The sequence below is a fragment of the Elephas maximus genome, chromosome 3 (genome assembly GCF_024166365.1).
Source record: "Elephas maximus indicus isolate mEleMax1 chromosome 3, mEleMax1 primary haplotype, whole genome shotgun sequence".
In the NCBI taxonomy this organism is placed as follows: domain Eukaryota; kingdom Metazoa; phylum Chordata; class Mammalia; order Proboscidea; family Elephantidae; genus Elephas; species Elephas maximus.
This window is the reverse complement of record NC_064821.1, coordinates 183,046,682-183,074,493: the sequence shown is the minus strand read 5'-3', so window position 1 is coordinate 183,074,493 and position 27,812 is coordinate 183,046,682. Positions and strand designations below refer to the sequence as shown.

General features: G+C 38.3%; 1 protein-coding gene across 1 annotated transcript in view; it reads right to left on the bottom strand.

The window, feature by feature from the left end:
• The window catches only part of FRRS1 (ferric chelate reductase 1), a 59,066-nt gene extending 36,387 nt beyond the window's left edge, over positions 1-22,679 (bottom strand). Inside the window, exons 1-4 of the mRNA XM_049880277.1 lie at positions 22,662-22,679; positions 7,076-7,271; positions 2,783-2,919; positions 1,443-1,537 (exon numbers count right to left, since the gene is read on the bottom strand). Of these exons, the coding sequence (XP_049736234.1) occupies positions 1,443-1,537; positions 2,783-2,919; positions 7,076-7,271 (428 nt within the window). The 5' untranslated portion in view covers positions 22,662-22,679. The remainder of the gene's footprint in view (positions 1-1,442; positions 1,538-2,782; positions 2,920-7,075; positions 7,272-22,661) is intronic.
• Positions 22,680-27,812: the final 5,133 nt, after the last annotated feature.

Sequence of the window (27,812 nt, the reverse complement as noted above, 5' to 3'; positions counted from 1 at the left end):
GATGGGCCAGTTCTACTCTGTGCTATAGGGTCGCTATGAGTCAGCAACAATTCGACGGCAACAGGTTTGGTTTGTTTTTTTAAATAGTACCACTAACTGTAGTCTGAGGCAAATCTCTAATTAATGTCTTCCCCTTCATTACTAGATGAATCTTTTTTGAGCATTTCTCTCTCTTTCTTCCTCTCCCCCCACCGCACCATGTTCTATCTTTTTCTTCTGTTACTAATCTGTTCCTTGGGCATATTCACACCATGAACACCAGATCCAGGGGTGAAACTGCACAGCTTTCTACTCCCTGACATATAAGGAACATACTACTACTCATTTCACAGAGGGCAATTTAAATTATTCCAGCAGGCAGCTACATCAAGGTCCTGTACAGAAGCTACATAAGCAACCACCAGCAATTACTGGGTTGCATTCCTTTTTCACATTTCATATTACACATAGGCGCAAAGTGGCACTACTGTGTGCTGGGGAACCACGCACAAAGTCAGGCAGAAAATAGCGACGTGTAAGGATAGCAATTCTCCCCTTAAAATACATAAGCCTATAACACCCCTCAGGAATAATTATACGGCTTTACAACATCCCACTTCTCCTTGCAGGCAGGAGTAAGGGAGAAGTACTGTTTTCATTCGACTGAGTTTCAAAATTCTGAGGAGCATGAAGGCTCTTGTTTATCTGACATTCTAATCTGCAAGTTGTAACAGTGCAAAAAAGTCAGCCAAATTTTAGGACTATTTTATTCATATTCTCATACTAATGTGGGAACAAATATTTTTTAAAAAAGTATTAGTCTGTACTGTACATTGATGGCTCTTATTAGTGGGATGGCAGTGCAACACCTCATTCATTCACTCAACAAAGGTGTTTAAGTGCCTATCAGGGGCCAGGTCCTGTGCTGATCACGGGCCAGGTTCTCTGCTCGGTGACAGGTCTATACTGATGAAAGCCAAACAAGCAAACAGACAAACTCTTGGAGCAGTTATTGTTCTTGTTAGCTGCCGTGGAGTCAGCCTCCGTTCATGGTGACCCTGTGCCAGAGGCCTAGGGAAGGTAACCAGCGCCCAGGGGCAATCTCTAAAGTGTGCCCTTCCCTGGTTACAAGATGAATAGACATTGATGGCTGCGATGTGTCACAGAAACGCCCCCACTCTTGTCTGGATGCCTCAGTCAAGTACCTTTCATATTTGTGGCACCCTGGAATGTCATTTATTTCATACCTCTTTCTGGTGCCCCCTTGGACTTGTGCCCAGGGCAAACGCTGTTACTCCCTCTGCGCCCTACCTCGCTACACCTCTGCCCGGTGCCCAATGCAGTGTTGTTATTACTACACCAAACCTCTTCTATCTGTGTGAATATCCAACAGCTGTAAAAATGATATAGACCATTATTACTCCAGTTATGCTAGTCACAGAGTTGTAAACTCTTCTACTCACAGAAACTGTATATGGTTCGGGGCATTGCTCGGAGCATTCCAGTAGACTTCTATATCATTTTTTTTGGATGGGTTTCTATGACTCACAGCTGACCCCTGGAAAAAAAATGGAAAAGAATTACCATTCAGTCACACAATAGTTCAACATGGCTGGAACTGCTATCATTTTGAAAAGTATTTTATCATTGCATGAGCTTAGCATTCTGGTGAAGATTGTTTTATTTAGAACTAGGACTTGGTTATTCAATAAATACATGTTGACTGGTTTACAACAGATTAGTAGCTGGCTCTGTGGGAAAACTGGAGTCGGCAGAAATTAAGAACTAAAGAAAATAATGAACATTGGGAGTATTAATACTATATACAGTCTGCTCAATATTTCATTTTCTACTATAAATTTATAATCCTTCCATGAATTGATACAAATGGAATGGAGGAGATTTGCCAAAAAAACTCCTTGCCTCCAATATGTAGCATTGTTTATAGTAGTCCCCTTTCCCTTGAGTAATCTTTTCTCCCTTTCCTTCATTCACCTGGCAAACTCCTACTCATTCTTAAGGCTTAGCTTAGAGATAATTCTCCAAGAAGCTCTCTTTCTCAATTTACTGCAGCCTGGGCGTGCCCCCCCACACCGCCCCCTCCCCCCCGCCCCGGGCTAAGATCCACACTCACCTGTAACCTTTTAGCCTAAGTTATCACACTGTTCTACTTATGTATCTGTCCTATCAGGCTATGAGTTCCTCAAGGAACAAGAGTAAGTCTTGTTCATCACCAGATCTCTTACACTCAGGACAGTTCCTGAATTAAGAAATGTTTCTTAAATGAATGAATAAGTGGCAAAAATTAGGCCTCTATTCCACTCTAGAACTTGCTATCATCAATATTTGTTGTTTTTGCTGTTAGCTGCTGTCAAGTTAGCTCTCGACTCATGGTGATCCCACGCACATGAAACAAAATGTTTCCCAGTCATCCCCAGGGTCGAGAGCAGATCAGATCATGTGATCCACAGGATTTTCATTGGCTGATTTTCAGAAGTAAATCGTCACATCTTTCTTCCTAATCATCAATATTAGCACCTTCAAATATCAATACAAAAAGAGACTCAACATGATATAAAGCAACAAAAGCTATAAACTCTTCAAAATACTGCCCAACCTTTTTTAAGATGCTGATGCATAAAAACATTTCAAGAGTAGGGAACAGTAGGAAAAGTTGGATCATTGTGAATCTATTTTGATACCTGCGATACCTGGGTAATGTCATAGTTTACCTTGCAAGCACCACCCTGTAGTGAAAAGGCCCAAAGAAAGTAACAGAAACCAGTTTCAGACTAAAGCAAACCTGTATGTCTTCACAGGTGAGAATCTGCGACAAACTACTGTTGATCAATGTGAAGGAGCCAATAAGTGGACTACTCAGATCCTCAGCATCACGAGCTTCTAAGAGAAAGCCTTTAAATGGTGGCCCTGACAAAGTCACTGAAAAACAGACAGAAAGATGGGGTAAAAGGTTTAGCAACATCCCAGAAAGGAAACCATTTAGCGGAGGCACACCCAGTTAATCACAACTATGTCAAATTAAGAAGTTAATACTTTTAACACTATTGTAATCTGAGATCAAATCTGTCCAAGTAACAATAAGCATAGACACCCGTTGCCGTCGAGTCGATTCCGACTTATAGCGACCCCATAGGACAGAGTAGAACTGCCTCACAGAGTTTCCAAGGAACGCCTGGTGGATCTGAACTCCCGACATTTGGGCCAGCAGTTGTAGCTCTTAACCACTATGCCACCAGGGTTTCCTGAGCATAGATAGAATATTCTTAAAGTTATATAACCAAAAAAAAATCAAACTCGTTGCCGTCAAATTGATTTCAACGCATGGCAATCCTATAGGACAGAGCAGAACTGCCCCATAGGGTTTCCAAGGAGTGGCGGGTGGATATGAACTGCCAACATTTTGGTTAAGAGGCGAGCTCTTAACCACTATACCACCAGGGCTCCAATATAGCTCCGAGAAAATATTTAAGGCTCTAATTAAAATAACACTCAGTTGTTCTTACTTGTATTTTCTATGGGGATGTTTTTCATTGTTCTTTATTCGTTACACATCCCTAACATTCTTTCTGTTGAAATTGAATAGGATTTTATTATCAAGCAAATTTTACTTACATCTAATTCTTTGAAATGTAGCAAACTATATACAGTACATAAAAATTTTATATATATAAAACATATATGTGTGTGTGTGTATATATATATATATATATACACATATATATACACTAATAAGTGTATTCCTTGGCTGCAGCAGTATGTTGACAGGGAACTGCCAGAAATTCAGGCCCGTTTCAGAAGAGGACGTGGAACTAGGGATATCACTGCTGATGTCAGATGGATCCTGGCTGAAAGCAGAGAGTACCAGAAGGATGTTTACCTGTGTTTTATTGACTATGCAAAGGCATTTGACTGTGTGGATCATAACCAATTATGGATAACATTGCAAGGAATGGGAATTCCGGAACACTTAATTGTGCTCATGAGGAGCCTCTACATAGATCAAGAGGCAGTTGTTTGGACAGAACAAGGGGATACTGTTTGGTTTAAAGTCAGGAAAGGTGTGTGTCAGGGTTGTATTCTTTCACCATACCTATTCAATCTGTATGCTGAGCAAATAATCTGAGAAGCTGGACTATATGAAGAAGAGCGGGGCATCAGGATTGGAGGAAGACTCATTAACAACCTGCATTATGCAGATGACACAACCTTGCTTGCTGAAAGTGAAGAGGACTTGAAGCACTTACTAATGAACATCAAAGACCACAGCCTTCAGTATGGATTGCACCTCAACATAAAGAAAACAAAAATCCTTACAATTGGACCAAAGAGCAACATCATGATAAACAGAGAAAAGACTGAAGTTGTCAAGGATTTCATTTTCCTTGGATCCACAATCAACAGCCATGGAAGCAGCAGTCAAGAAATCAAAAGACTCATTGCATTAAGTAAATCTGCTGCAAAGGACCTCTTCAAAGTGCTGAAGAGCAAAGATGTCACCTTGAAGACTAAAGTGCACCTGACCCAAGCCATGGTATTTTCAATTGCATCATACGCATGTGAAAGCTGGACAATGAATAAGGAAGACCAAAGAAGAATTGACGCCTTTGAATTGTGGTGTTGGCGAAGAATATTGAATATACCATGGACTGCCAAAAGAACGAACAAATCTGTCTTGGAAGAAGCACAACCAGAATGCTCCTTAGAAGCAAGGATGGCGAGACTGTGTCTTACATACTTTGGACATGTTGTCAGGAGAGATCAGTCCCTGGAGAAGGACATCATGCTTGGCAAAGTACAGGGTCAGCGGTAAAGAGGAAGACCCTCAAAAAGGTGGACTGACACAGTGGCTCCGACAATGAGCTCAAGCATAACGATTGTAAGGATGGCTCAGGACCGGGCAGTGTTTTGTTCTGTTGTGCATGGGGTCGCTATGAGTCAGAACCGACTCGGCAGCACCTAACAACAACAAATTTTTAAAGGTCAGTCGTTATATTATTAAACACAATTTCTAATAAATCTTTATAATGAGCCCTCAGATAATGCCCTTTAATAGTGCAGAACAGGCAAAATAAGATTTTTAAACAATCGGTACACCTAGTCAAATATGGCCAAGGAATAAAGTATAATGCCATAATTCTGTTGTTGCTGTGTGCCATCGGGTGGATCCGACTCATAGAGACCCTACAGGACAGAGTACAACTTTCCCATAGGGTTTCCTAGGCTATAATCTTTATGGGAGCAGATCACCAAGTCTTTTCTCCTGTGGAACCAATGGTAATTAGCAGCCCTTTGGTTAGCAACCAAGCGCTTAACCATTGCACCACCAGGGCTCCTTTTGTTTATAATCCCACTTATTTAGTGCCAACCAAAACCTAGCAGCTATGGCAGTGTCACCATCCATTTTAGCACATTCTCAGGTCGACTCTGCAAGACAGGCACTGTTATCCAATTTACAAAAGAGAAAAGCAAGGCTCAGGTTTTACCTTAGTGTGTGGTGGTCTGATTCCATGCCCACATTTTCCCCATTAGACCAAACTTCTTTCTCAATTATGAGTCACTATAAATGCTACCATTCCCTAAAGTAAATTAAATGAGAGAATAAACGAAATAAAGGTAAAATGGCATAATTATACTGTACATGCCATTTTCAACCTGAAGGATCCAGACACGTTAATGGGGAATGTGCCAACTTATGTGGAGATGCTTGATCATTTACAGATAGCTAAAACATTATATAATATAGGAAACCGATACTAACGTCAAAGATAAATGTGACTCTTCTATCAGCTCTAAACTATTTATTAGAAAAAAATAAAGAAAGAATACAGGAAGGAGACTGTACATATCTGTATCCTACCCCAGCTCTGAATGTATAAAGGTCGGTAGGTCTCTTACCCTTTTTGGTCCTCATGTTTCCACATCTATGAAATGGGAAAGTGGGACTAAATGACAATAAGATCATTTCCAGCTCTAAAACTCTATGACTGAAAAGTACGTGCTGAAATGAAAGAGAAAGCACTTCTAGCAAATTTTCAGGAAAACAATAGCTAGAAGAAAACAATATATACAAATAATGTCCAGCTTAACAGCTTTTCTAGGCTCACAAGGAAAATATACATCAGCTTATTTCTCGGAGATCACAACTAGAATCAAGTATACATATGCAAAACTACTCCAGGAGAGAAAAGAGAAAAATCATCCTATAGACAAAGAAGTTCTAAACTACGTTGCATGGGACACTGACTCCGAGAAATGTTAACACTCATTCCACAGGAAAAAAAGGTAGTGATGATCAGGGGACAGTCCATGGGACCAAGATAATTTAGAAAATGCTGGATGAAAGTAAATACTTGTTTCTCTACTGCAAACCCCTTAGGGCCTTTAATATCCTACTGTGCAATATAAAACTCTAAAAGGAAGATATAACACAAAAAGCATTCCAAATTTATTTTTCCAAACACCCTTTTTGTTACAAGGTACCTATTAATAATGTGCATTCCTAGAGCTGCAGGAAATACAGTTTGTAAAATACTATTATAGGTATGGAAACCCTGGTGGCTTAGTGGTTAATTGCTACAGCTGCTAACCAAGAGGTCGGCAGTTCAAATCTGCCAGGTGCTCCTTGGAAACTCTATGGGGCAGTTCTGGTCTGTCCTATAGGGTCGCTAAGAGTTGAAATCGACTTGACGGCAGTGGGTTCGGTTTTTGGTTTCATTATATTAACAGCCAACCTATATTGTGCTGTAAGAATCAGGGAAACATAAGAGATTACATTCTATCAAGAAGGAAACAAGAGTTTATTATATCTTAAACCTTATTTTCCTCTTCTATTGTTAATAGTACTGTTAATAAATATATAAAAATAATGATAAAAACATTTTGAAACATTCTGAACAGGAAATAGACACTCAACTGTACTAGTTGAAGACAAAAATAGAAAGAACAAGATGGCGGTATCTTATAAAAACAGGTAAACAGATTTAAATGAAATAGTCCATGTATAATAATAATAAAGATTCAACAAACAGCAAAAGAGTGAGACTGAACATGTCACTAGTTAGTTCCAGCACAGTACCTTTGAGCTGATCTCCTGGTCTGAATGTTTTCTGATTCACCGAAATGTGGTGAACAGGATGAGACTGTGGACTGTGACCATGTTCCGGGATCATTCCATGACATGACTTTCCTACTTTTCCGTTGGGATAATTAGCCACAGAACTAATGTGCAACAGATGTATGAAGACACCAGCGATAAATCCAAGAACTGCCATCTCAAAAAGAGGATTAAAAGCATATTATTTTCCCATGTAATTAAAAGAAAACGCTTTCATACCACAGGACAGTCAGTTTTCAGCCAACCACATGCTCAAAATACCTAATAAAAAGAATGTGATATGTGAAATCTGACCTACGTTTGAAACTCAGCTCTACCATTTACCAACTATGACACCTTGGGCAAATCACTTAGGCCTCCATTTCCTGAAAAATGAAGAAACTAAGAACTTTCTTTCAAAGTCATTTTAATAAAATGAAAATATGGCCCAAAGTCTGATAAGGAAGATGATAAATGTTAGTTTCCATTAGTTTCATTGGGAAAGTACAAACTAGCCCATAAAAGCAAAAGGTTTCACTCCACTTCATCCTAGAAAGCTTAAAGAACAAATAAATGTTTCTTCTGAAACCATGTATCTGACGAGAATCTAATAAACAAAATATGTATAAAACTTTGACAAGTTAACAACAAAAAGTCAATAACTGAATCGTAAATTGGACAAAGGATGTAAATAGACATTTCACCGAAAAAGGACATTCAAATGATCACCAAACTTACAAAAAGATGCTCAACATCACTAGCCATCAGGGAGATTTAAATCAAAACCACAATGAGATTCCATTTCACTCCCACTAGGATGGCTAAGATAAAAAAATAAAATAAACAGAAAATAACAAATGTACCAAGGATGTGGGGAAATGGAACCCTTATCCATTGCTGCCAGGAATGCAAAATGGTAAAGCCCTTGTGGAAAACAGTATGGTGGTTCCTCAAAAAACTAAAAAGAGAACCAACATATGACCCAGCAATTCCACTCCTAGGTATGTACCCAAAACACTTGAAAGCAGAGACTCAGACATACCCGTATACCAATGTTCACTGCAGCACTATTCACAATAGGCAAAAGGTGTGAACAACCTAAATGCCTCTCAACAGATGAACGGATAAACAAAATGTGGTATGGTATATATGTATATATACACAGTGGAATACTACTCAGCCAGTAGAAGAAATGAAGTCTTAATACATGCTACAATATAGGTGGATCTTGAAGACATTATGCTGAGTGAAATAAGTCAATCACAAAAGGGCAATTATTGTATGATCTCACTTATACAAAAACACAAGAAAAGCCAAATATATAGACACCAAAATTTATTAGTGGTTACCAGGGACAGGAAGAGGGCAAAGGGGGGGATTAACAGTGATAGAAAAATTGCATTGATTAATGGTAGGGCTGCACTAATTGTTATCAATAAGTTGTACACCTATAAAAAGTTGAACTGCCAAAGTTGTGTGATAGATATATTTACAACTAAAACCAAAAAAAAAAAAAAAAAAAACAGCTACTAAGGCTGCTTATGTACAGTGAAAAATCTCATGAGATTTGGCTCCTTGGTTCGGATCATGGTTTCATGGAACATCCCAGTTAATTAGGGTCATGGTTTCATGGAACATCCCAGTTAATTGGCCGAATAACATATTTAGTGCTCTGTTCTACCTCCAAGTTCATTGCACAGTGCCTGGGGTTTTAAAAGCTTGCAAGCAGCTACCCAAGTCATCACAATTGGTCTCTATTCACCTGGACCAACAGAGAAAGAAGGAGAATCGGGAGTAGAGGGAGGATATGGAACGTGTGGCTAATTGCCTCCATGAACAACTTCCTCCTTTGCCATAAGACGAGAAGAACTGGATGGGGCCCAGCTACCGCTGCTGAACATTTTGATCAAAAATTCTATAGAAATATCCTGATCAAACAGGGGATAATACAGAACAGAATTTCATATACTCATGGACTCTAGGCTCTGGAGTCATGGGGCTGGATGAACCACTGAAACTACTGCCCTGAGATAATCTTTAAACCTTAAACCAAAAATATCCCTTAAGTCTTCTTAAAACCAAACAATAGGTTAGCTTAACTAGTTAAATATGTCTGGTGTGAGCCTTATGCTCTTTTAAGAACTATCTATATGGAATCAAAGTGACCGCAGCAACTTGTAAGACTAGATGGGAACATTAGGGGGCAGTGAGTTTACGTTAATAGGGGCAGGACGATTCAAAAGGAGAGTGAGAATAGCTGCATAAGTTGAAGAATGTAATCAATGTCACTGAATTGTCCATGTAGAAATGGTTGAATTGGTGTATATTTTGCTGTATACATTCTCAACAACAGCAACAAAAATAAAGATTTAAAAAAAAAAGATCCAGGGACAAAAATACAAAAACAAACAAAAAAACGTTGTTTCTGGATTTAAATATCATCACCTGAACAAATCTCTGATGTGACTTCTCCCAACTTCTCATTAAACTAATCATGAGGCCAGGGCAATTTAATTTGCGATACTGAAAACCAAGTATAACAAGCAGGGAAGTGTTTCTATTACCTACAGCCCAGATACTTCTGAATTAAGAAGCAGAATTCTTGCCCCACTCAATCTTCTTCCTCCCACCCAGTGTATCTGCCTTTTACCTTGGGTCCACCCAGCTTATCTGCCTTTTACCTTGGGCCCACCCAGCTTATCTGCCTTTTACCATCTGCCCGCTAGAAAACCAGCTACTTGACATTAGCTTCACTTCCTTCATGCAGATATTTCGAGTCTGCAAACCATACGGGGCGGGGGGGCGGGGGGGGGGAGAAAAGAAACATCACACATCAGTGGTTAAGAGAAGAAGCATTCAGTATATGCAGCTGAAAAAAAACATGTTATTTAAAGTAAAAAAAATTGATATACGTAACTTCACAGAACATGTTAAATACCATTTGATAAAGATGTAAATGAAAAAAGAAAATCAAACCATTCAATAATAAAGAAAACATAAGCGAATGTTTCTCAAACACTGAATAGAGAAATACTTTCTAAATATGGTAACAATACAAAAATCACTAAAAAAAGACTGGTAAGTTTAACTACATAAAAATTTTACTTCTCTGTATGTATCTTTGAAAAAAAAAAACTACAATATTGTTTTTAAATACTTTCACCCCACAGACACAGGCATGAACAGTCAAGCTACAAAATTAGACCCATAAATGACTAATAAACATATGAGGAAGAAATAAACAACTCAATTTAAAATAGTATTTTCACTTAATGAATAGGCAACTGTTGTTAAAATATTACACAACACAGATGAGGATCCGGTAAAAAAGCACTCTCAACACCCGGCCTGGTTAAACTGGTATAACTTGTCTGACCAGCAATTGGCAGTACCTTTATCAAGAAGATGGAAACCCTGGTGGCGGAGTGGTTAAGTGCTACGGCTGCTAACCAAGAGGTCAGCAGTTCGAATCCCCCAGGTGCTCCTTGGAAACTCTACGGGGCAGTTCTTGTCTGTTCTATAGGGTCACTATGAGTCAGCAGTGGGTTTGGGTTTTTATCAAGAAGATACTTTAAAAAGCTCAAAAACTTTGACCAAGTGATTCCATTTCTAGGAATCAGTATTAAGGAAATACTATAAAATGCATAAAAATATTTACGCACAAATATATTGACTGCAGCATTACTTATAATTGCAAAAACTCAGAAACAATACTCAGTTTCTGATAGACCCAAACCAAAACCCACTGCTGTCGAGTCCATTCTGACTCATAGCGACCCTATAGGACAGAGTAGAACTGCCCCACAGAGTTTCCAAGGAGCGCCTGGCAGATCCGAACTGCCAGTCGTTGCACTTAACCACTCCACCACCAGGGTTTCCGTTTCTGATAGAGAACCGTTAAATTGTGGTATATCCATGTGATGAATTATATAAGGCATGCTCAAGAGTTTTTAGATCTATGACAACTGTGCGTGTGTGTGTTTAAGGGAGTGAAAGAGGGAGAGAGAAAATGAACATGACAGATGGGGTAAAGTGAACTAGCAAACACTGGAAGAAAATACACTCAAGTACGGCCAGTGTTAACAGTGATCATTCCTGAGTATTCATTAGGATGTTGTTGTTCTTGTTCGGTGCCGTCGAGTCAGTTCTGACTCACATCAAACTTATGTACAACAGAATGAAACGCTACCCGGTCCTGCGTCAAATCCTCACAATTGGTGTTATGCTTGAGCCCATTGTTGCAGCCGCTGTGTCAATCCAGCTCGTTGAAGGTCTTCTTTTTTCATTGACCTCTACTTTACCAAGCATGATGTCCTTCTCCAGGACTGGTCCCTCCTGATAACATGTCCAAAGTATGTGAGACAAAGTCTCGCCATCCTTGCTTCTAATGAGCATGCTGGCTGTACTTCTTCCAAGTCAGATTTGTTCGTTCTTCTGGCAGTCCAGGATACATGCAATATTCTTCGCCAACACCATAATTTAAAGGCATCAGTTCTTCTATAGTCTTCCTTATTTATTGTCCAGCTTTCACATGCATACGAGGCAACCGAAAACACCATGGCTTGGGTCAGGCGCACCTTAGTCCTCAAAGCGACATCTTTGCTTTTTTAACACTTTAAAGGGGTCATTTGCAGCAGATTTGCCCAATGCAATATGTGGTTTGATTTCTTGATGCTGCTTCCATAGGCATTGATTGTGGATCTAAGTAAAATAAAATCCTTGACAACTTTAGTCTTTCCTCTGATAATCATACTATTGTTTATTGGTCCAGTGTTGAGAATTTTTGTTAATTAGGATAATGGGCAGCTTTTTAAAAAATGTATATTCTTTACACATAAGTGCTGTAGACATACCATAATTTAATGATTCCCTCATTATTATTCAGAAACCCTGGTGGTGTAGTGGTTAAGAGCTACGGCTGCTAACCAAAAGGTCAGCAGTTCGAATCCACCAGGTGCGAGCTGGAAACCCTATGGGGCAGTTCTACTCTGTCCTATAGGGTCACTATGAGGCAGAACTGACTCGATGGCAATGGACAAGGGGTTTATTATTATTCAGTATTGTTTCTGATTTTTGAATAAACACAGACATATCCATAATGGGGGGCAGGAAGGAGAGAGGAAGCTAATGGGGCCAACAAAATTCGGAGAGTCTAGGTGAAGGGACGTAAGCATTCTTTGTACTTTGCAATTATCCTGTAAGACTAAAACTACTTCAAAATAAAATGTTTTTTAAATCCCCCACTTATTAAAAAATTAAAACCTATTTCACAGGAGTCTTTTGATGATAAAACGAAACAACATAGTTTATAGTGCTATAAGGATGCTACACTTTTTCCATGTATTCCTTCCAACCTCTAGGCAAAATCCTTTATTTCTCAAGGTAGTACTGTCTTTAGACCCAAACAAAAGGAGTCTTTACAGGGTCCCACTCTAGCCACACTCTCCTTAGGTCATGAGGATGTGTCTACCCAGAGCCTATGCTTCTAGACCATACTTCAGTTACGCATGCACAGATTTCCCTGACCAATCACTTGAACCAACACCCCCACCCCACCCGACACAACCCTGTCTGAAGGGCAGAGGCCTTATTAGACCACAATCTTTCAGTATACAACTCTGAGCAATATGAGAATTTTCCATTCAAATCTGGCTTCTAGATCATTTTGTTAGACCAGAACTGCTTTTAGAACCAGGCAAGTTACACTGGAGATGCTCAAGGTCATAATTTTAACCATGTGATCTTGGCCAGGTTATTATGAAGATTAAATGCAGTAATTGCCACACACCTGAAGGGTGACTGAGTGGGAAGAGTTAGCTCAGTTTAACAAATACTTATTTGGCTCTGACTTCCTGCCAGATGAAAGTGGAAACAAGACTTAATTTCTAGTCTTTGCTATACACTAAGCAGCTAAATAATGTCAATCGAATCATTTAACCCAAGTCTCAGTGTCTTCGTTTGCAAAATATAGCAAGTAAACCAGAAAAACTCAAAACTACCTTCAACTTTAAAATTTCATTATTTTAGGAATGCAATGTAGAGAAGATACTGGGAATTACTAACGCAAGAAGCATAAGACAGGAAAGAGAAGTGACTAAGACACAACCACTTCTCTTTCATTAGGAAAATATAACAAACAAGGTCAGAGAGGGAAGTAAATAATGGCAATGTCTTTGCCCTTTGTCAAATGATAACTATTCAAGATGAAGTTTCATTTTCATTACAATGGCTAATGGTGGTATTCCAGTAAATAATTTAAGGAGCAGCCTTTTTTCAAACTAAGACATTAAATCATTAGTCAACCTATATCAATAGATGGCATTATTGTAGTTAGTTGCCTAGTGAAGTCAGCTCCAACTCATGGCAACTCCATGTACAACAAAATGAAACATTGCCTGGTCCTGAGCCATCTTCACAATTATTCATATACTCAATTGTTGTGGCCACTGTATATTTTGAGTGCCTTCCAACCTAGGAGGCTGTGATGGTTAAGGCTGTGTGTCAACTTGGCTGGGCCATGATTCTCATGATTTTGGCAGTCATACAATGTTGTGATCGCCTCCCTGTTGAGATCTGACATGTAATCATCCCATGATGGGGTCCGCTGTGAGTAGCCAATCCGTTGAAAGGGAATTTCCTTGGGTGTGTTGCCTGCATCCAAATATAAGTGGACGTTCTGGCTTTTGTCTGCTCCGGATCCTGCAGTTGGCTCCTGCTCATCTGACCTCTGGTTTTGGGGACTTGAGCTAGCAGCTTACCTGCCGAACTAGGGTTTGCCAGCCCCTGGCAGCTACGTGAATCAAGAGAAGCTTCTATCCTGATTGAGGGATTTGGGACATTCCAGTCTCTACAATTTCCTTGATATAAATCTCTCTCTATATATACTTGTATGTTTTACTGGTTTTGCTCTCTAGAGAACCCAGCCTAAGACAGAGGCTCACCTTCCAGCATTATGTCAGACAATATTCTGGTGTGATCCATAGGTTTTAAGAAACAGATCGTCAGACTTTCTTCCTAGTCTGTTTTAATTTGCAAGCTCCGCTGAAACCTGTCCATCATGGGCAACCCTGTTGGTATTTGAAATGCCAGTGACATAGCTTCCAGCATCAAAGCAACATGCAAGCCACCACGGTAAGACAAACTGACAGATGAGTGGTGGATAAACTGCATAGCAATCATATAAGGAGTTATTCATGGAAAAGTTAAAGCTAAAATTACGGAATGTGGATCATGAGCTACTATATTATGAGGTCATCCTTCAAGCATAGGAAAAACTCCCACCAATTATGTAGTGTCATTTTTAAAAAGCTTTAAATATTCACATTTCACTGTGTATACAATATAAAGAATAAAATCAAAGATATTATAATTTGTACTTTGTCATACCAGGACAAAGGTAACCTGTTAGCTTGAAAGACTAAAGGAGAGGTTATCCTGATTCTTTAACTGAAGTATTCCCAAACCGGTTGAGATTTATAGTTTTCTTCTTGTCTCAAAGAAAGTCACTTAGTAAAAAAGGTATAATGACTGCTTATACCATGTTTGATATATACCTTGGATAAAGACAAAATTTCAAAACAAGTGCATCCTTTATTAATTATCAAATTTTGGTACTTAAGTTAGTAATGTAGTTATCATTTTGATTGTGGACCACAACAGGCAAGTGATATTAACCAAGACGATATATTTATTACAGCAGAGTAAAATTCAGATAAGATGAGAAGAATATTAAGTTGTAAGAAAATCATTAGAAAAAGGAGAATGTATTAACCAAGGAATTTTTTAAAAAATAGACTGGTCATTAAAAGGCTTTTTAATTGTTTAAAGTGACTCTGAGAACATTGGAATAAGAAAAAAATCAGATAATTAAGCTAGCAAATAACTAATCAAATCTAGTTGTATTGCATTCAAGCTCTCACTCTCATTGTTGGTCATTTATTTTAAATTAAGGCATTAAAGGAGCTCAAAAGTTAACATGCACACAAAGATTGTGGGAAATCACCTAACCAACACCCATCCTAGATCATCCAAGGGTGTTGAATGTTAGCACATACAGTCTTAATTGACCTGTTGGTATGGGGTAACAGTGTTTCTTAATTATGAGGAAAAAGCTGCAAAAAAAAAAGTGAAAACTTAACCAATATCTAAATAAGTTGGAAGATGACATTTTTGTTGTTACATCTTCTCCTCACTTATTGACTATCCCATTATCAGACATTTCGCTTTTATGACAACAGTAAAAAAATCCACAATTCAACTATTTTGTGCATTAACGACATACATCCGGCAGTAATGAACACCAAGGTGCGAGGTGAGAGTAACACAGGCTGTGATGGTTAAGGTTACGTGTTAACTTGGCTGGGCCAGGATTCCCAGTGGTTTGGCAGTTATATAATGACGTATTTGGCAGTTACATAAGATGAAGTCATCCCCATTTTGTGACCTGATGTGGTCATCCTCCGTTTCCACATAATGCCAATTTCACATAATGACCTAGTCTTTGGAACCTAACCATGTCAATAAGTGAGGAAAGGGTGTATATGCAACCAAAAAGTTTACTTTTCTTTTTAACACAATCTGAGTAAGAAGTATTTTTATATTATGGTCTAACAAACATTTCATGAAACAATATTTATACTTACTACACGTGATAAAGTCATAAATTTTCTATTCCTTCCTCACAACTACTTCTTACTGAATATTGTTGTCATTCTATTAATTTCATTTTCTTGATTCATTTTATTTTATTCCTACAATTACAATGGTATTACATTCTTTTATTTTGTTATAAATATAAAGTATTTCAATTAATATATGAGTTAAACATGCTTTTAATTCTAGGCGTTTTACCTTGAATTAGAAATTAATTTTGGGACACAGCTAAGCATTTCATCTAGAATCTGGGGCAAACCTCGCAGGCTTTGCACTATGATCAAAAACCTAGAGAGACTGGAGTTAGAGGTGGAAATAGGGGTTCGCCTATAGAATTAGGAGTGTCAGAGTTAGGAGGAATAGAGTTTTTGGAAAGATAGGTAGAACTACAAAAGGATAAGAAGATAAAGTAAGAAAACTTACGACTGAGGAGAAGAAATATATGGAAAGCTATGAAATTTCTCTGACCAAAAAAAAAAAAATGAAAAGAATTATAATTTTACTATATAGGAGAGGGGGAATCAATGCAACAGGTGTTTTTTTTTTTTTTTTTAATACAGGAGAGAACAGAGACATGAGAGGACAAAAGAAGAAAAAAAAACTAACATTTGGGGAGAATAGGGCATTTAAAAGAAAAAAAAAATTTAGGTACATCTAATTAATCCTTAGGGTTGCTTTGAGTCGGAATTGACTTGATGGCAATAGGTTTTTGGGGTAATTAATCCTTACAACAAGCATTATCTTCATTTTAGCAACAAGGAAACTGAGGCTAGGAAATATCTATAAGTCATGTGTACCTTTAGGATTAGAACCTAAATCTAATTCTAAAGTCCGTGTTCTTTCTCCTGTATATCACTGTTCTCTCCTTGTAGAGATAAGGATGTGGAAACTCAACATGTCCAGCAAGGACCCAAATTTTACTATAAACAATGTGAGTGGGGAATTCTGGGCAAAGGTAGAAATCTAAATTAGCCTACCTAATTCAGAGAACACGAAGACTACTCTGTACGAGTCTGAGTAGCAATGTAAAAATTTCTTTCGTAAAACTTAAGCTCCAGAGAGAATGGATGTAAAAACAACTAATTCAATGCCTAAAAACAGTAAGCTATCAATAAACGGTAATAGTTACTATTTATTATCACCATTAACTTTCTATATCACCAGTATGTGCTCATTTCTTCTGAACACCACTGCAGTTAGACAACTAAGATTTTCACATAGTTCTTGCATCTGTCCTATATTTAGTTTGTTCAAGTCTTAGTAAATATTTCAGAAAATTTGCTCCTCTTATTTTCAGTAATTTAACTTTACCTCCACAGAAACCTTCCACATCGAGAATTAAATTGACTTCGAGGTTGAATCTCAAATTATAGGCTAATTGAAACACAGGTCAAGTATTTCCACTTAGACAAAAATGTTTCAGACTCCATTTTCACAGCAGGAAGCACAGTGGAAAACTATTTTTTTTAACTAACAAAGGGAGTTATGACATTTTTAGAGAAGGCTCTAAAATACAAAACCAAAAAAAAAAAAAAACCAAACCCAGTGCCGTCGACTTGATTCCAACTCATAGCGACCCTATAATACAAAGAGCATAAAAAGCGGCACATTGAATACCAACTTGAGATCTCTCATATCTACAAATCAGTAGATGGTTGAATCCTTTTGAAAAAGATTTTAGTGTTTCAGTGCAAGCAAGAGAAAGGTAGAGAAAACCACTCAACAGAAAAAGTAATTTGGAACTCTATAATCTAACTCTGGTTCCCTTAATCACAGCATCGCGGGCAAGTAATTTTTCTATTCATTCATTCTCTGGAACAACGATGAGAGGAAAATATTGCTTTACACATTAGAGAGCCATCATCTGGATCATTTCCCATAGCCCTCACAATAACCAGGTCCTCAAAGCAAAATGATGTGCTAAGTGGAAATGGCCCTTTCTCTAAAGACATAAAACTAATAAATAAAACAAAAGCAAATGCCATTAGTTTATAATTAAAATGATGTAGCTATCTATTGAATGTCTACTCTACTTCAGGCATCACAGTAGGTGCTTTATATGTATGACCTGTAAGGCTTGGAAGAAACACACAAACATTTTTTACTAGTAAAGAGATTGAGGCTCACAGAGGTCAAAAAAACTGCCGAAGATGACACAAGTATAGAACACATGAAAATTGCATTCCATTTTAGCAATTTAGAAGTATAGGAGAAAATAATAAAAGAGCTAACAATTACTAGAGGTTTACAATGGACCAGGCATCATGTCAAGAACATGGCGCAGTCAATCATCACAACCACCCAATGACAGCGAAATTATTGCCCAAACACGTAAAGAGGGCACTGATTAAGATACTTGGCAAAATCACAGCAAATTCCTGGCAGAACATACTAGGCTTAACCACTAAACTATCCTTACGCTCAGACCCTTAAGGCTGACACAGTAAGTAAATAAGGCATTATGCAGGAAAGGGGATTTAGAATGAGCATGATTTTTTTTTTATGATTTGAACAGGAGTGATATGAGAACCAGAGGTAGAAAGAAAAAAAGAATGGATTCTAGAAGACAGTTCTAACTAGAACCAAGGTCAAATATTATAGTCATGTAAGAAATATTTTAATTAAGTCTAGTTCCTCTTTTTGCCCCTTGAATGAAGATAATCATTCCCAGGACTTTTTCCCCTGGCCCATTCTCTTTTTTTTTAAATTTTAACTCCTGGTCTTAGTTATCACCTCCAGAATAATACTTCCCAAATGTTTCAATTGCCCCACCCCACATCTTCACAATGTTCTGACTCAAATTTCCAACTCTATATAGATTTGTTTTGATGATAATAAGCTTGATTTGTCTGAAATGAAATTTACTATCTTTTCCTCCAGACTAGTTCTTACCCCTGACTTTCCTAATCCTGATGGTGGTTCACTTACCGTATTTCTATCAGCAAAATTTGAATACTAAATTCTCTATATTTGACTCTAAACACTCTTTTAGCCCCCAACTTCCAATCAAGCCCTGCAGATTCTGCCTCCAACCCGCCACACCTCCACCCGCCACACCTCCACCCGCCACACCTTCACCCGCCACACCTCCACCCCGCCACACCTCCACCCCGCCACACCTCCACCCGCCACACCTCCACCCGCCACACCTTCACCCGCCACACCTCCACCCCGCCACACCTCCACCCGCCACACCTCCACCCCGCCACACCTCCACCCATGTCTTTTGCATCTTTCTTCTACTTTCTAATTGCTCTATTACATGTCTTCAACCTTCCATTCCACCACCACCTCCAAGCACAAGGCCTTCACTACCTGTCACTCAGATTAGTGAAGCATTCTCATAATTGTTCTATTTCTGTATTACCATTCTAATCTGACCTACACAACAAAACAGGATCATTTTCCTAAAGCACAATTTTCGTCATACCACTCCTCCTCAAAAACCTTCAACGGCTTCCCAGGAATTACCAAATTAAGGACAAAAGCATTAGGCATTTAATGTTTTGTACTATTCAACTCAATCTACATCTCCAGGCTGCTTAACCAAGAGGCTGGCAGTTTGAATCCACCAGGCGCTCCTTGGAAACCCTATGGGGCAGTTCTGCTCTGTCCTATAGGGTCGCTAGGAGTCGGAATCCACGGCACACAGTAACAACATTTCAAGAATTTTTTTCCCTGTGCTCTAGAGACAATGTACCATTTGCTCTTCTTGGAATAAGCACCACTCTTTCTTTTATTCATGTTCTGCCTTCTAACTGGGAGTTCCATTTTCCATCTATTAAATTCCTACCTGTATAAAAATAGACGTATGTTAAATTGAAAGAAAAATACAAAAATCTCTGTATATTATGCTTAAACTATGTAAAAAAAAAAAAAAAAAAGATGCACTGCCTATTCTTTCATTTTAAAAAAATGCAAGAAATTAATAATGAAGAGTGTAAAGTATCAACATTTTTGGAGGAAATTTGATAGTATTCTACTAAACTAAAATATGCTTAACCTCTGACCTAGAAATCTCCCTTGTAGACATTTATCCTACAGAAAAACCCACACAATTACACAAGGATTACTTGGAAGAGCAAAAACTGAAGACAGCCTAAATTGGTTACAAAAATAAACTATGGTAAATCCCCGAAATAAACGATGGTAAATCCAAACTATAAAAAAAAATAGTATACTGCATATCATTTAAAAAGAATGAAATAGAGTAGACAACGACAATGATAACAACTAATACTTACTGAGTGCTTTCTTCATATCAGGCATTGTTTTATGTGCTTTGCAACTATGAACTAATTTCACAAAAATGGTACAACATGTATCTGCATGTACTTAAGTAGAAGCAAGCTCCTACCACACTGAGGCACGAAAACGGACTGCAAAACAATATGTAGTGTAACAAAATGTATATTACTAAGAAAGGAAAGAAAAAAGGAAAAACCTACATGCCATGCTTTTAACCATTCTCAACAGTGGTTAGCCCTTAGGAGGGTATTTGTTTTTAGGCTGTGAAGGACAGTGAACTTTCTCCCTTTAATCTGACAGTATTGTGTATTTTTTAAAGGCATCTAGTGTTTTATAATTTTTTTAAAATACCGTAGCATATGTATATGTAAAGACTTTAAAAAAATACATTAAATAACCATAATTGTGTCACAACATTAAGATTTTTTTTCTTATTTCTATTTTCAAATATTCTGTTACTTTTGCCATTGCCCTGCTTTTTGGGGTTTTTTTTGTTTTTGTTTTTTTGTTCTTCTTTTAGTAAATAATACTTCTGCCTCTCTTTCAAGGTCCATTTAAAGTAACAACAACTACTGTGTCCTATGATACAGTGACAAGTATGGACTTTGAATTCACATAGACCTGGGTTTGAATTTGCCAGCACCACCACCTAGTAACCCTGGGTAGATTATTTAACCTCCCTGAGCCTTAGTTTTCTCATTGTAAAATAGAGACAATACCACTAATATCAAGGACTTTTCTGTGAGGATTAAATAAAATAGCATCCATTTAATCCTAGATGTTAATCTAGCACAGTGACCACCATAAACGAGGTCTTCCATAAAAACTGCCTTCCTTCCTTCCTTGGAGCCTTTCCTTATTCCCCTAGCCTGATGTAATTGCTCTCTTCTTGGGACCTCCCATTGACTTTGTTTTTGCTAATAGAATTTATCACATTTTCTGCCACAAGTAGTGATTTGTCTTATGGCAAACTCCTAGACATTAGCAAAGGTATCCTACTCACTGGTCTCTTTTCACATTGACAAGCAGACAACCTTGAAAACAGCACTAGCTTTTGAAAATGTGATTTTTAATTCAACTTCAAGAGAATCTCACATAACGGCTTTATCGTTTTTAGCTGCCAGAGACTCAGCCCGACTCATGGCAACCTTCCAACAGAAGGAATGGCTGCCCACAATTGGTTGGTGATCAGACCACTGTGATTCATAAGGTTTTTGTTGGCTGGTTTTTGGAAGTAGATTGCCAGGCCTTTCTTCCTAGTCTGTCTTAGTCTGGAAGCTCCACTGAAACCTGGTCAGCATCATAGCAACATGCAAGCCTCCACTGACAAAAGGATGGTGGCTGCTAATGAGGTACACTGGCCTGGAATCAAACCTGGGTCTTCTGCATGAGAGGCAAGAATTCTACCTACCACTGAACCACAAATACCACCTTCTATTGGCTCACTAAATGACTTAGTAGACTTCATTCCTTTGAACAAAGCTTTAAAAAGTCTGGCTCATCATAGAAACAATGGTTATTGCCACCAGAAGATCAGTAGTTGCCAGGGGCTCAAGGGGAGCAGAGAGGGATGAACAGGTCTCCACAGGCCATTTTTAAAGCAGTGAAACTATCCTGTATGATATTGTAATGGTGAACGCATGGCATTAAGCATTTGTCAAAACCCATAGATCGTACAACACAAATTTTGAACCCTAATGTAAACTATGGACTTTAGTTAATAAAAATGCATCGATACTGGTTCATCAATCGTTACAAATGTACCCAGAAACGCAAGATGTTAATAATAGCAGAAACAGTATGCAGGGGAGAGACAGAACTCTGCATTTTCTGTTCAACTTTTCTAAAACCTAAAACTGCTTTAAACAATAAAGTGTATTTTTTAAAAGTCTAGATCGTTATTTTCAATAAACCCACAGACTAAATTTCAGCCTTCCACCTCTGTACTATCCAAGTACAAGACTAGAATCTTTCCACTTTTCTTTTAATTGAAAAGAAAAATACATATGCATATCTAAACGGAAATGTAAGCTCTGTAAATATAATGCATCTGATAATACATTTACAAACGGAAAAAGCTCCTTTGCCCCTGGACAGCATACCAAAATGCAAAAACAAAACAAACAAACAAAAAAATCCTAAGGGCAGAGGTAACATTTTGACACACCAGAGCCTTTCCAAATTCTAAAGGTACACCAGAGCTGCAGAGAAAAAAAAAGGCTAACATCTCTAGGTAAAAAAGACACTTTAAAAACAAAGTAAGGTTCTCAGTAACCATATAATTATACCATCAGACTTAAAAAAAAGTAATTCCCACACTTAAAAAAAAAAATTTTTTTTCATGAAAAGAAAAAAACACTCATGCAGGAATGAAGTCGATGTTTTTCAGGCTCCGAAAACACATCTTTGCTTATTATCAGCCTTTCCTTGGGATTAAAGCTTGTTAGTCAAAGTCACGGGGCATAATTATTAAGTTGACTCTTTAGTGAACACTCATTAGCTCAATACTAACTCGAGAATATAATTTGTTACTAAAGCGTCGGTCCTGTGTCGCCGACTGTCCCGGTTAGCACAGCCACCTACTCTCAGCTCTGGCGCCTAGCTGGATTCAATATTAAAGCGCTTTGCAAAGAGTTTTGACATAAAGAGAACAGAAGGAGACACTTACCTTGAGAAGCAAAGGCAGCCCAGCCAACTTCCGGTTTTCTTACAACTTGTATCACATTTCAGCAGCTGGGTGGAGCCCGTTTACCCAGTAGTCACAAGGGAAACTATCCCAAACTAAGCTGCAAAACTTGATTTGCAACATCGATATTAGTTCTAAAACTCCTTTGCTGAGAATTAAGGGTGCTCTTTTACGCAAAGGGACACTTTCTGCCAACTAGTTATTGTTGCACAGAGAAAATCGTGTTTTTAACTGCAAGATTATTAGAAAAAGAGTCTGTATTTTTTATATAATGTTAAGTAAAGACAAACGAAACAGCCTAATTGGTCTAGGCAGAGTTGTCACTTTTAGCAAATTAAAATACTGGGTGCTGGGTAAATTTGAATTTCTGATAAACACTGAATCATTTCTTAGTGATGCATTTCATCTGGCAATCCTATCTAGGAAATAATAGTAATCAGCCAACTTTTTCAATTTACTACAAAAGGTGTGAAAAGATCAGATTGCTTAGAGCTGAAACCCTTGAAGGTGTGGAGGATGTAATGCAAAAGAGTTCTTTTATTTTGCGAAATTTAGGAGTTTTGTAAGCCTTTAATCTTTGTTTCTTACAATTCTTTTGCAAAAGAAAAATTTCAAGGCCAGGAAAAAACAATGCATCTGAAAATATCAGGAGCTCCCTGCAGGCAGTGACTAAGGCACACAGACTGGAAAACAGAATATGACACCCAGGCCTTAACTACTGATCTCTGGTTGGCATCCTCACAGTAGGATTTAAAAAAAAAAAAAAAATTTTTTTTTTTTTTTTTTTAAAGAGAGGTCTTATTAGAATAAAGATGACCCAGAGCTAAATGGGCACACCAACCCAGAGGCAAGGAGAGAAGGCAGGAGGGGACAGGAAAGCCGATAATAGGGAACCCATGGTCAAGAAGGGGAGAGTGTTGACAAACATTGTGGAGTTCACAATCAATGTTACAAAACAATACGTGTATTAATTGTTTAATAAGAAACTATTTTACTCTGTAAACTTTCATCTAAAGCACAATAAAAATTAATAAAATAGTCAATATTCTATACTTAAAAAAAATTTGTTTTTAATCTGAAAATTCTTTTTAGGACAGAGATCTTGTTCAGTCCGTTGCACCTAGAGGTAACAATACTAATGTTGTTGCTGTGTGCCGTTAGTCAATTCTGACTCACAGTGACCCTATATGACAGAGTAGAACTGCCCCATAGCGTTTTCTAGGCTGAAATCCTAACTGGAGCACATCGCCAGGTTTTTTTCTCCTGGGGAGTGGCTAGTAAGTTTGAACCACTGTCCTTTCGGTTAGCAGCCACGTGCTTAACCATTGCATCATCACTGCTGTCTGTAATGATAAAATCAACTCACAGCAACCCCTATAGGACAGAGTAGAACTGCCCAGCAGGGTTTCCAAGGCCGAAAGCCGTTATGGAAGCAGACTACCACATTTTTCTCCCAAAGAGCGGGCTGGTGGGTTTGAACCGCTGACCTTTCAGTTAGCAGCTGAGCACTTAACTACTGTGCCACCACAGCAGCACTTACTGAGCACTTACGTGTTCCAGGAACTGTTTTAAGAGATTTGAATGTATTAACTTAATCCTCACTACTAGTCTGTGAAGGAGAGGCTAATAGTATTCTGAGTTTACACAGAAACAACTGTAACCAGTAGAGTGTACTCAATATTTGTTAACTAAAGCAATTTGCTAAAAGCCACTAATATATTTAAGGGGGGAAATTAAACAAAGCCTGCATATATAATTACAAGATATTGATTCGTATTTATCTTTTTCATCTTATAGATAAAGTAAAATATTTCACAATTTTAATAACAAGATTATTCTACTGCTATAGCAAAAAAAATTATATTAAGTAAAAAAACTGTAAGTCCAGATTTGAAGTGCAGTGTGGTGTGGTGAAAGGAAACCAGGTTTCAAGTCCCAGCTCTGCCACTTCTTGACCTTGGGCAACTCACTTTGTCTTCTTTTTTATTGTCTTTATCTCACTTTCTTTTTCTGTGATAAAAAAAATGAAAAGAAGTTGCATCTTGCATATCTCACTGGGTTATCTAAGGGTCAAATAAAGTAAGATGAATGTGCTGCATATTTATTAAGGATTTTTACATTAGGACAATAAGTTGGAGACACAGAGGAAGTAAAGAAAAGTGTAAGGAGAAAAAAAATAAAGACGCTTGGACTGGGAGATCAGGAAATCAGGGATTGATGGAAGCAACAGAGACAGGCAGGAAATGAAGAAAAAGAAAGCAGATAGGAGGGGAGTGAGGTTGGGGAGACCATGTGGAGAGAGGAGGTGGTGGAAATAGCTCATGGAGATCAGAAGGCTAGAGAACTTACTTGAGGAAAGAGGTAGGAGAAGGGGAAAAATGGGAAGAACTGAAGAGAGACACGGGAAAATGGATCAGGGAATGAGGAAAACGTGGAAAATTGCTAGATTTCATGGTGGTAACAATGCCAGATATTTAACTGGACTCTGGTCTTCAGGGGCACAGTCCTTTGAAAGGTTTTACCACTTTTTGGTGACCTGTTTCTCTGAGTATGTAAAATGTAGTCAAAGGTGAGACGCTTCTGCTTCAAAGTCCTTTTTCAGCCTCACCACAATTAAACACGTCCGCATTATAATATAAATACTTGGCAAAAAATTTGAACAGACTGTGGTTGTAATAATTATCATTGAGTGTCCACAATGAAGAGTCTATTGCTGTCAGGATTTTACAGGTGGCATAATACTTGAGTGCACAGAAAGTTTAGACTCGCTCCTTGAGTTTGAAAACATTCTCTTGGCTCTGTCATCTTGGTCATTTTATTTCCACATCCTATATCAAAAGATTTTTGTGAGGATTGATAAGTATTTATTAAATGGTAGTTAAAAACTATGATGCTGGAAGTTATGCCACTGGAATTTCAAATACTAGCAGGGTCACTCATGGAGGACAAGTTTCAGTAGAGCTCCCAGACTAAGCCAGACTAGGAAGAAAGACCCAACTATGTACTTCTAAAAATTAGCCAATGAAAACCTTATGAATCCCAATAGAATATTGATCCTATAGTGCTGGAAGATGAGCTGCCGATGTCAGAAAGCACTACACAATAGCCACAAAAATTGATGTAAATATTCCAACAATCATGAAAATGGTTAGGATTGAGCAAAGTTTAGTTCTGCTTTATACAAGGTCACTATGAGTCAGAGCTGACTTGACGGCAACTAACCACTTGGTGGAGGCTTTGTAAAAGTGCTCCAAAGTTTAGGAAATTGTCTCAAATCATCCATGGACTTCTGATCAAATTCTGTGCATTAAATCGGCTTTTTGCTCTCTGATAAAACAATGCCATTATCAGCAGTAGATTAGTGGTAGCAGCCATTTTCTTCATATTTTTCTTACTCTCCAGTTCAAGATCATTCTTCACATTATTTTCTTCTAAGCAAGCCCAATCCTTAAATTACTCAACGTAATGTGACTTCCCTATGATGACTAAATCTGTCTGCCATATCACCCCATTCCTAGCCAGAACTATCTCTAGGTCCTCAAAAAGTAATTAACATTATACTTAAACCCAGTTTTGACTCATCCAGAATCCACAAAAAAAAAAAATGTATTTTTTTTTTTCTCACCATAAAGCCACTTGAGATGACTGTCTTAGGCTGGGTTCTATAAAGAAGCAAAACCAGTAAAGAGTATAAATATATATAGAGAGAGATTTATATCAAGGAAATTGCTCACATGGTTGTAGAGGTTGTAACGTCCCAAGTCTGTGGGTCTGGAAAGAGGCTTCCCCTGATTCATGTAGCCACAGGGGCTGGCCAACACAAGATCGGCAGGCTGGAGAGCAGGACTACTGCTCACAGGCTGTGAAGACCAACAAATTCCAAGATCAGCAGGCAAGACCGCAGGTAAGCTACCAGCTGAAGTCCCAAGAACCAGAGATCAGACAAACAGGAGCCAGCCGCAGGATCCAGAACAAGCAAAAGCCCCTGAGCCCTGCCTGAACATCCAACTACACTCGATGCAGGCCATACGCCCAAGGAAATTCCCCTTCAACTGATTGGGGGTGATCACGTATCAAATCTCAACAGAGAAGTGATTGCAACGTTACACGACGGCCAAAACACTGAGAATCACGGCCCAGCCAAGCTAACGCATAATCTTAACTATCGCAATGATTTAAAGTCATAAAAATCTATTCCAATCTAAATACAGAGAGGCTAGGACATTGGTGGGAGAGGACATTGCCTCGTATGAATTTTTTTTTCCAGTGAGATAATTGTTTCTGTCTTGGAAGAAGTACAGCCAGAATGCTCATTAGAAGCAAGGATGGCAAGACTTCATCTCACGCACTTTGGACATGTTATCAGGAGGGACCAGTCCCTGGAGAAGGACATTGTGCTTGGTAAAGTAGAGGGTCAACAAAAGAGGAAGACCCTCAAGGAGATGAATTGACACATCAGCTACAACAATGGACTCAAACATAGCAATGGTTGTGAGGATGGCACAGGACCAGGCAGTGTTTTGTTCTGTTGTACATAGGGTTGCTATGAATTGGAACCGACTCAACAGCACCTAACAACAGCAACATTTTTTGTTGTGACAGCCTGTCCTGCTCACTGCAGTATGTATAAGCATTCCTGGCCCTAACTATTAAATACCAGTAGCGCTTCTCTCCCCAGTCATTGTGATAATAAAAAAAAAAAAATTACCACCACACATTTCCGGCATTGTAGCAGGGAACAGAAACAATGCCTCAAGTTGAAATCTGCTGTGTAAGGCTGTGATTAGATGAATGACTCGGTGTCCTAACGGAATAAAGCGTTTTTCTTTTGAAGAAAATAAATAGTAAGAGGAGGAAGACTAGAGTACTATCTCTTACTAGTAAAGAACAGCACTGCCTCTTCAGATAAATTCAAGGGAAGTTTGGCTTTAAGTGAACGTGAAAAGACTGGGGAATGTGGTGAAAAGAGGATAAGATCATCCTGGCCAAATCACTTACCCTCTCTGTATGTTACCTCAAGGGTACAAATGAGGGGCTAAAACCAGAACCGTATATTCTCTAAGGTCTCCTGACAAATTCTGAATGCAGGTTTCTGGTGGCCAAGAAGAAATGGATAATGGGCTAGAGTAACAC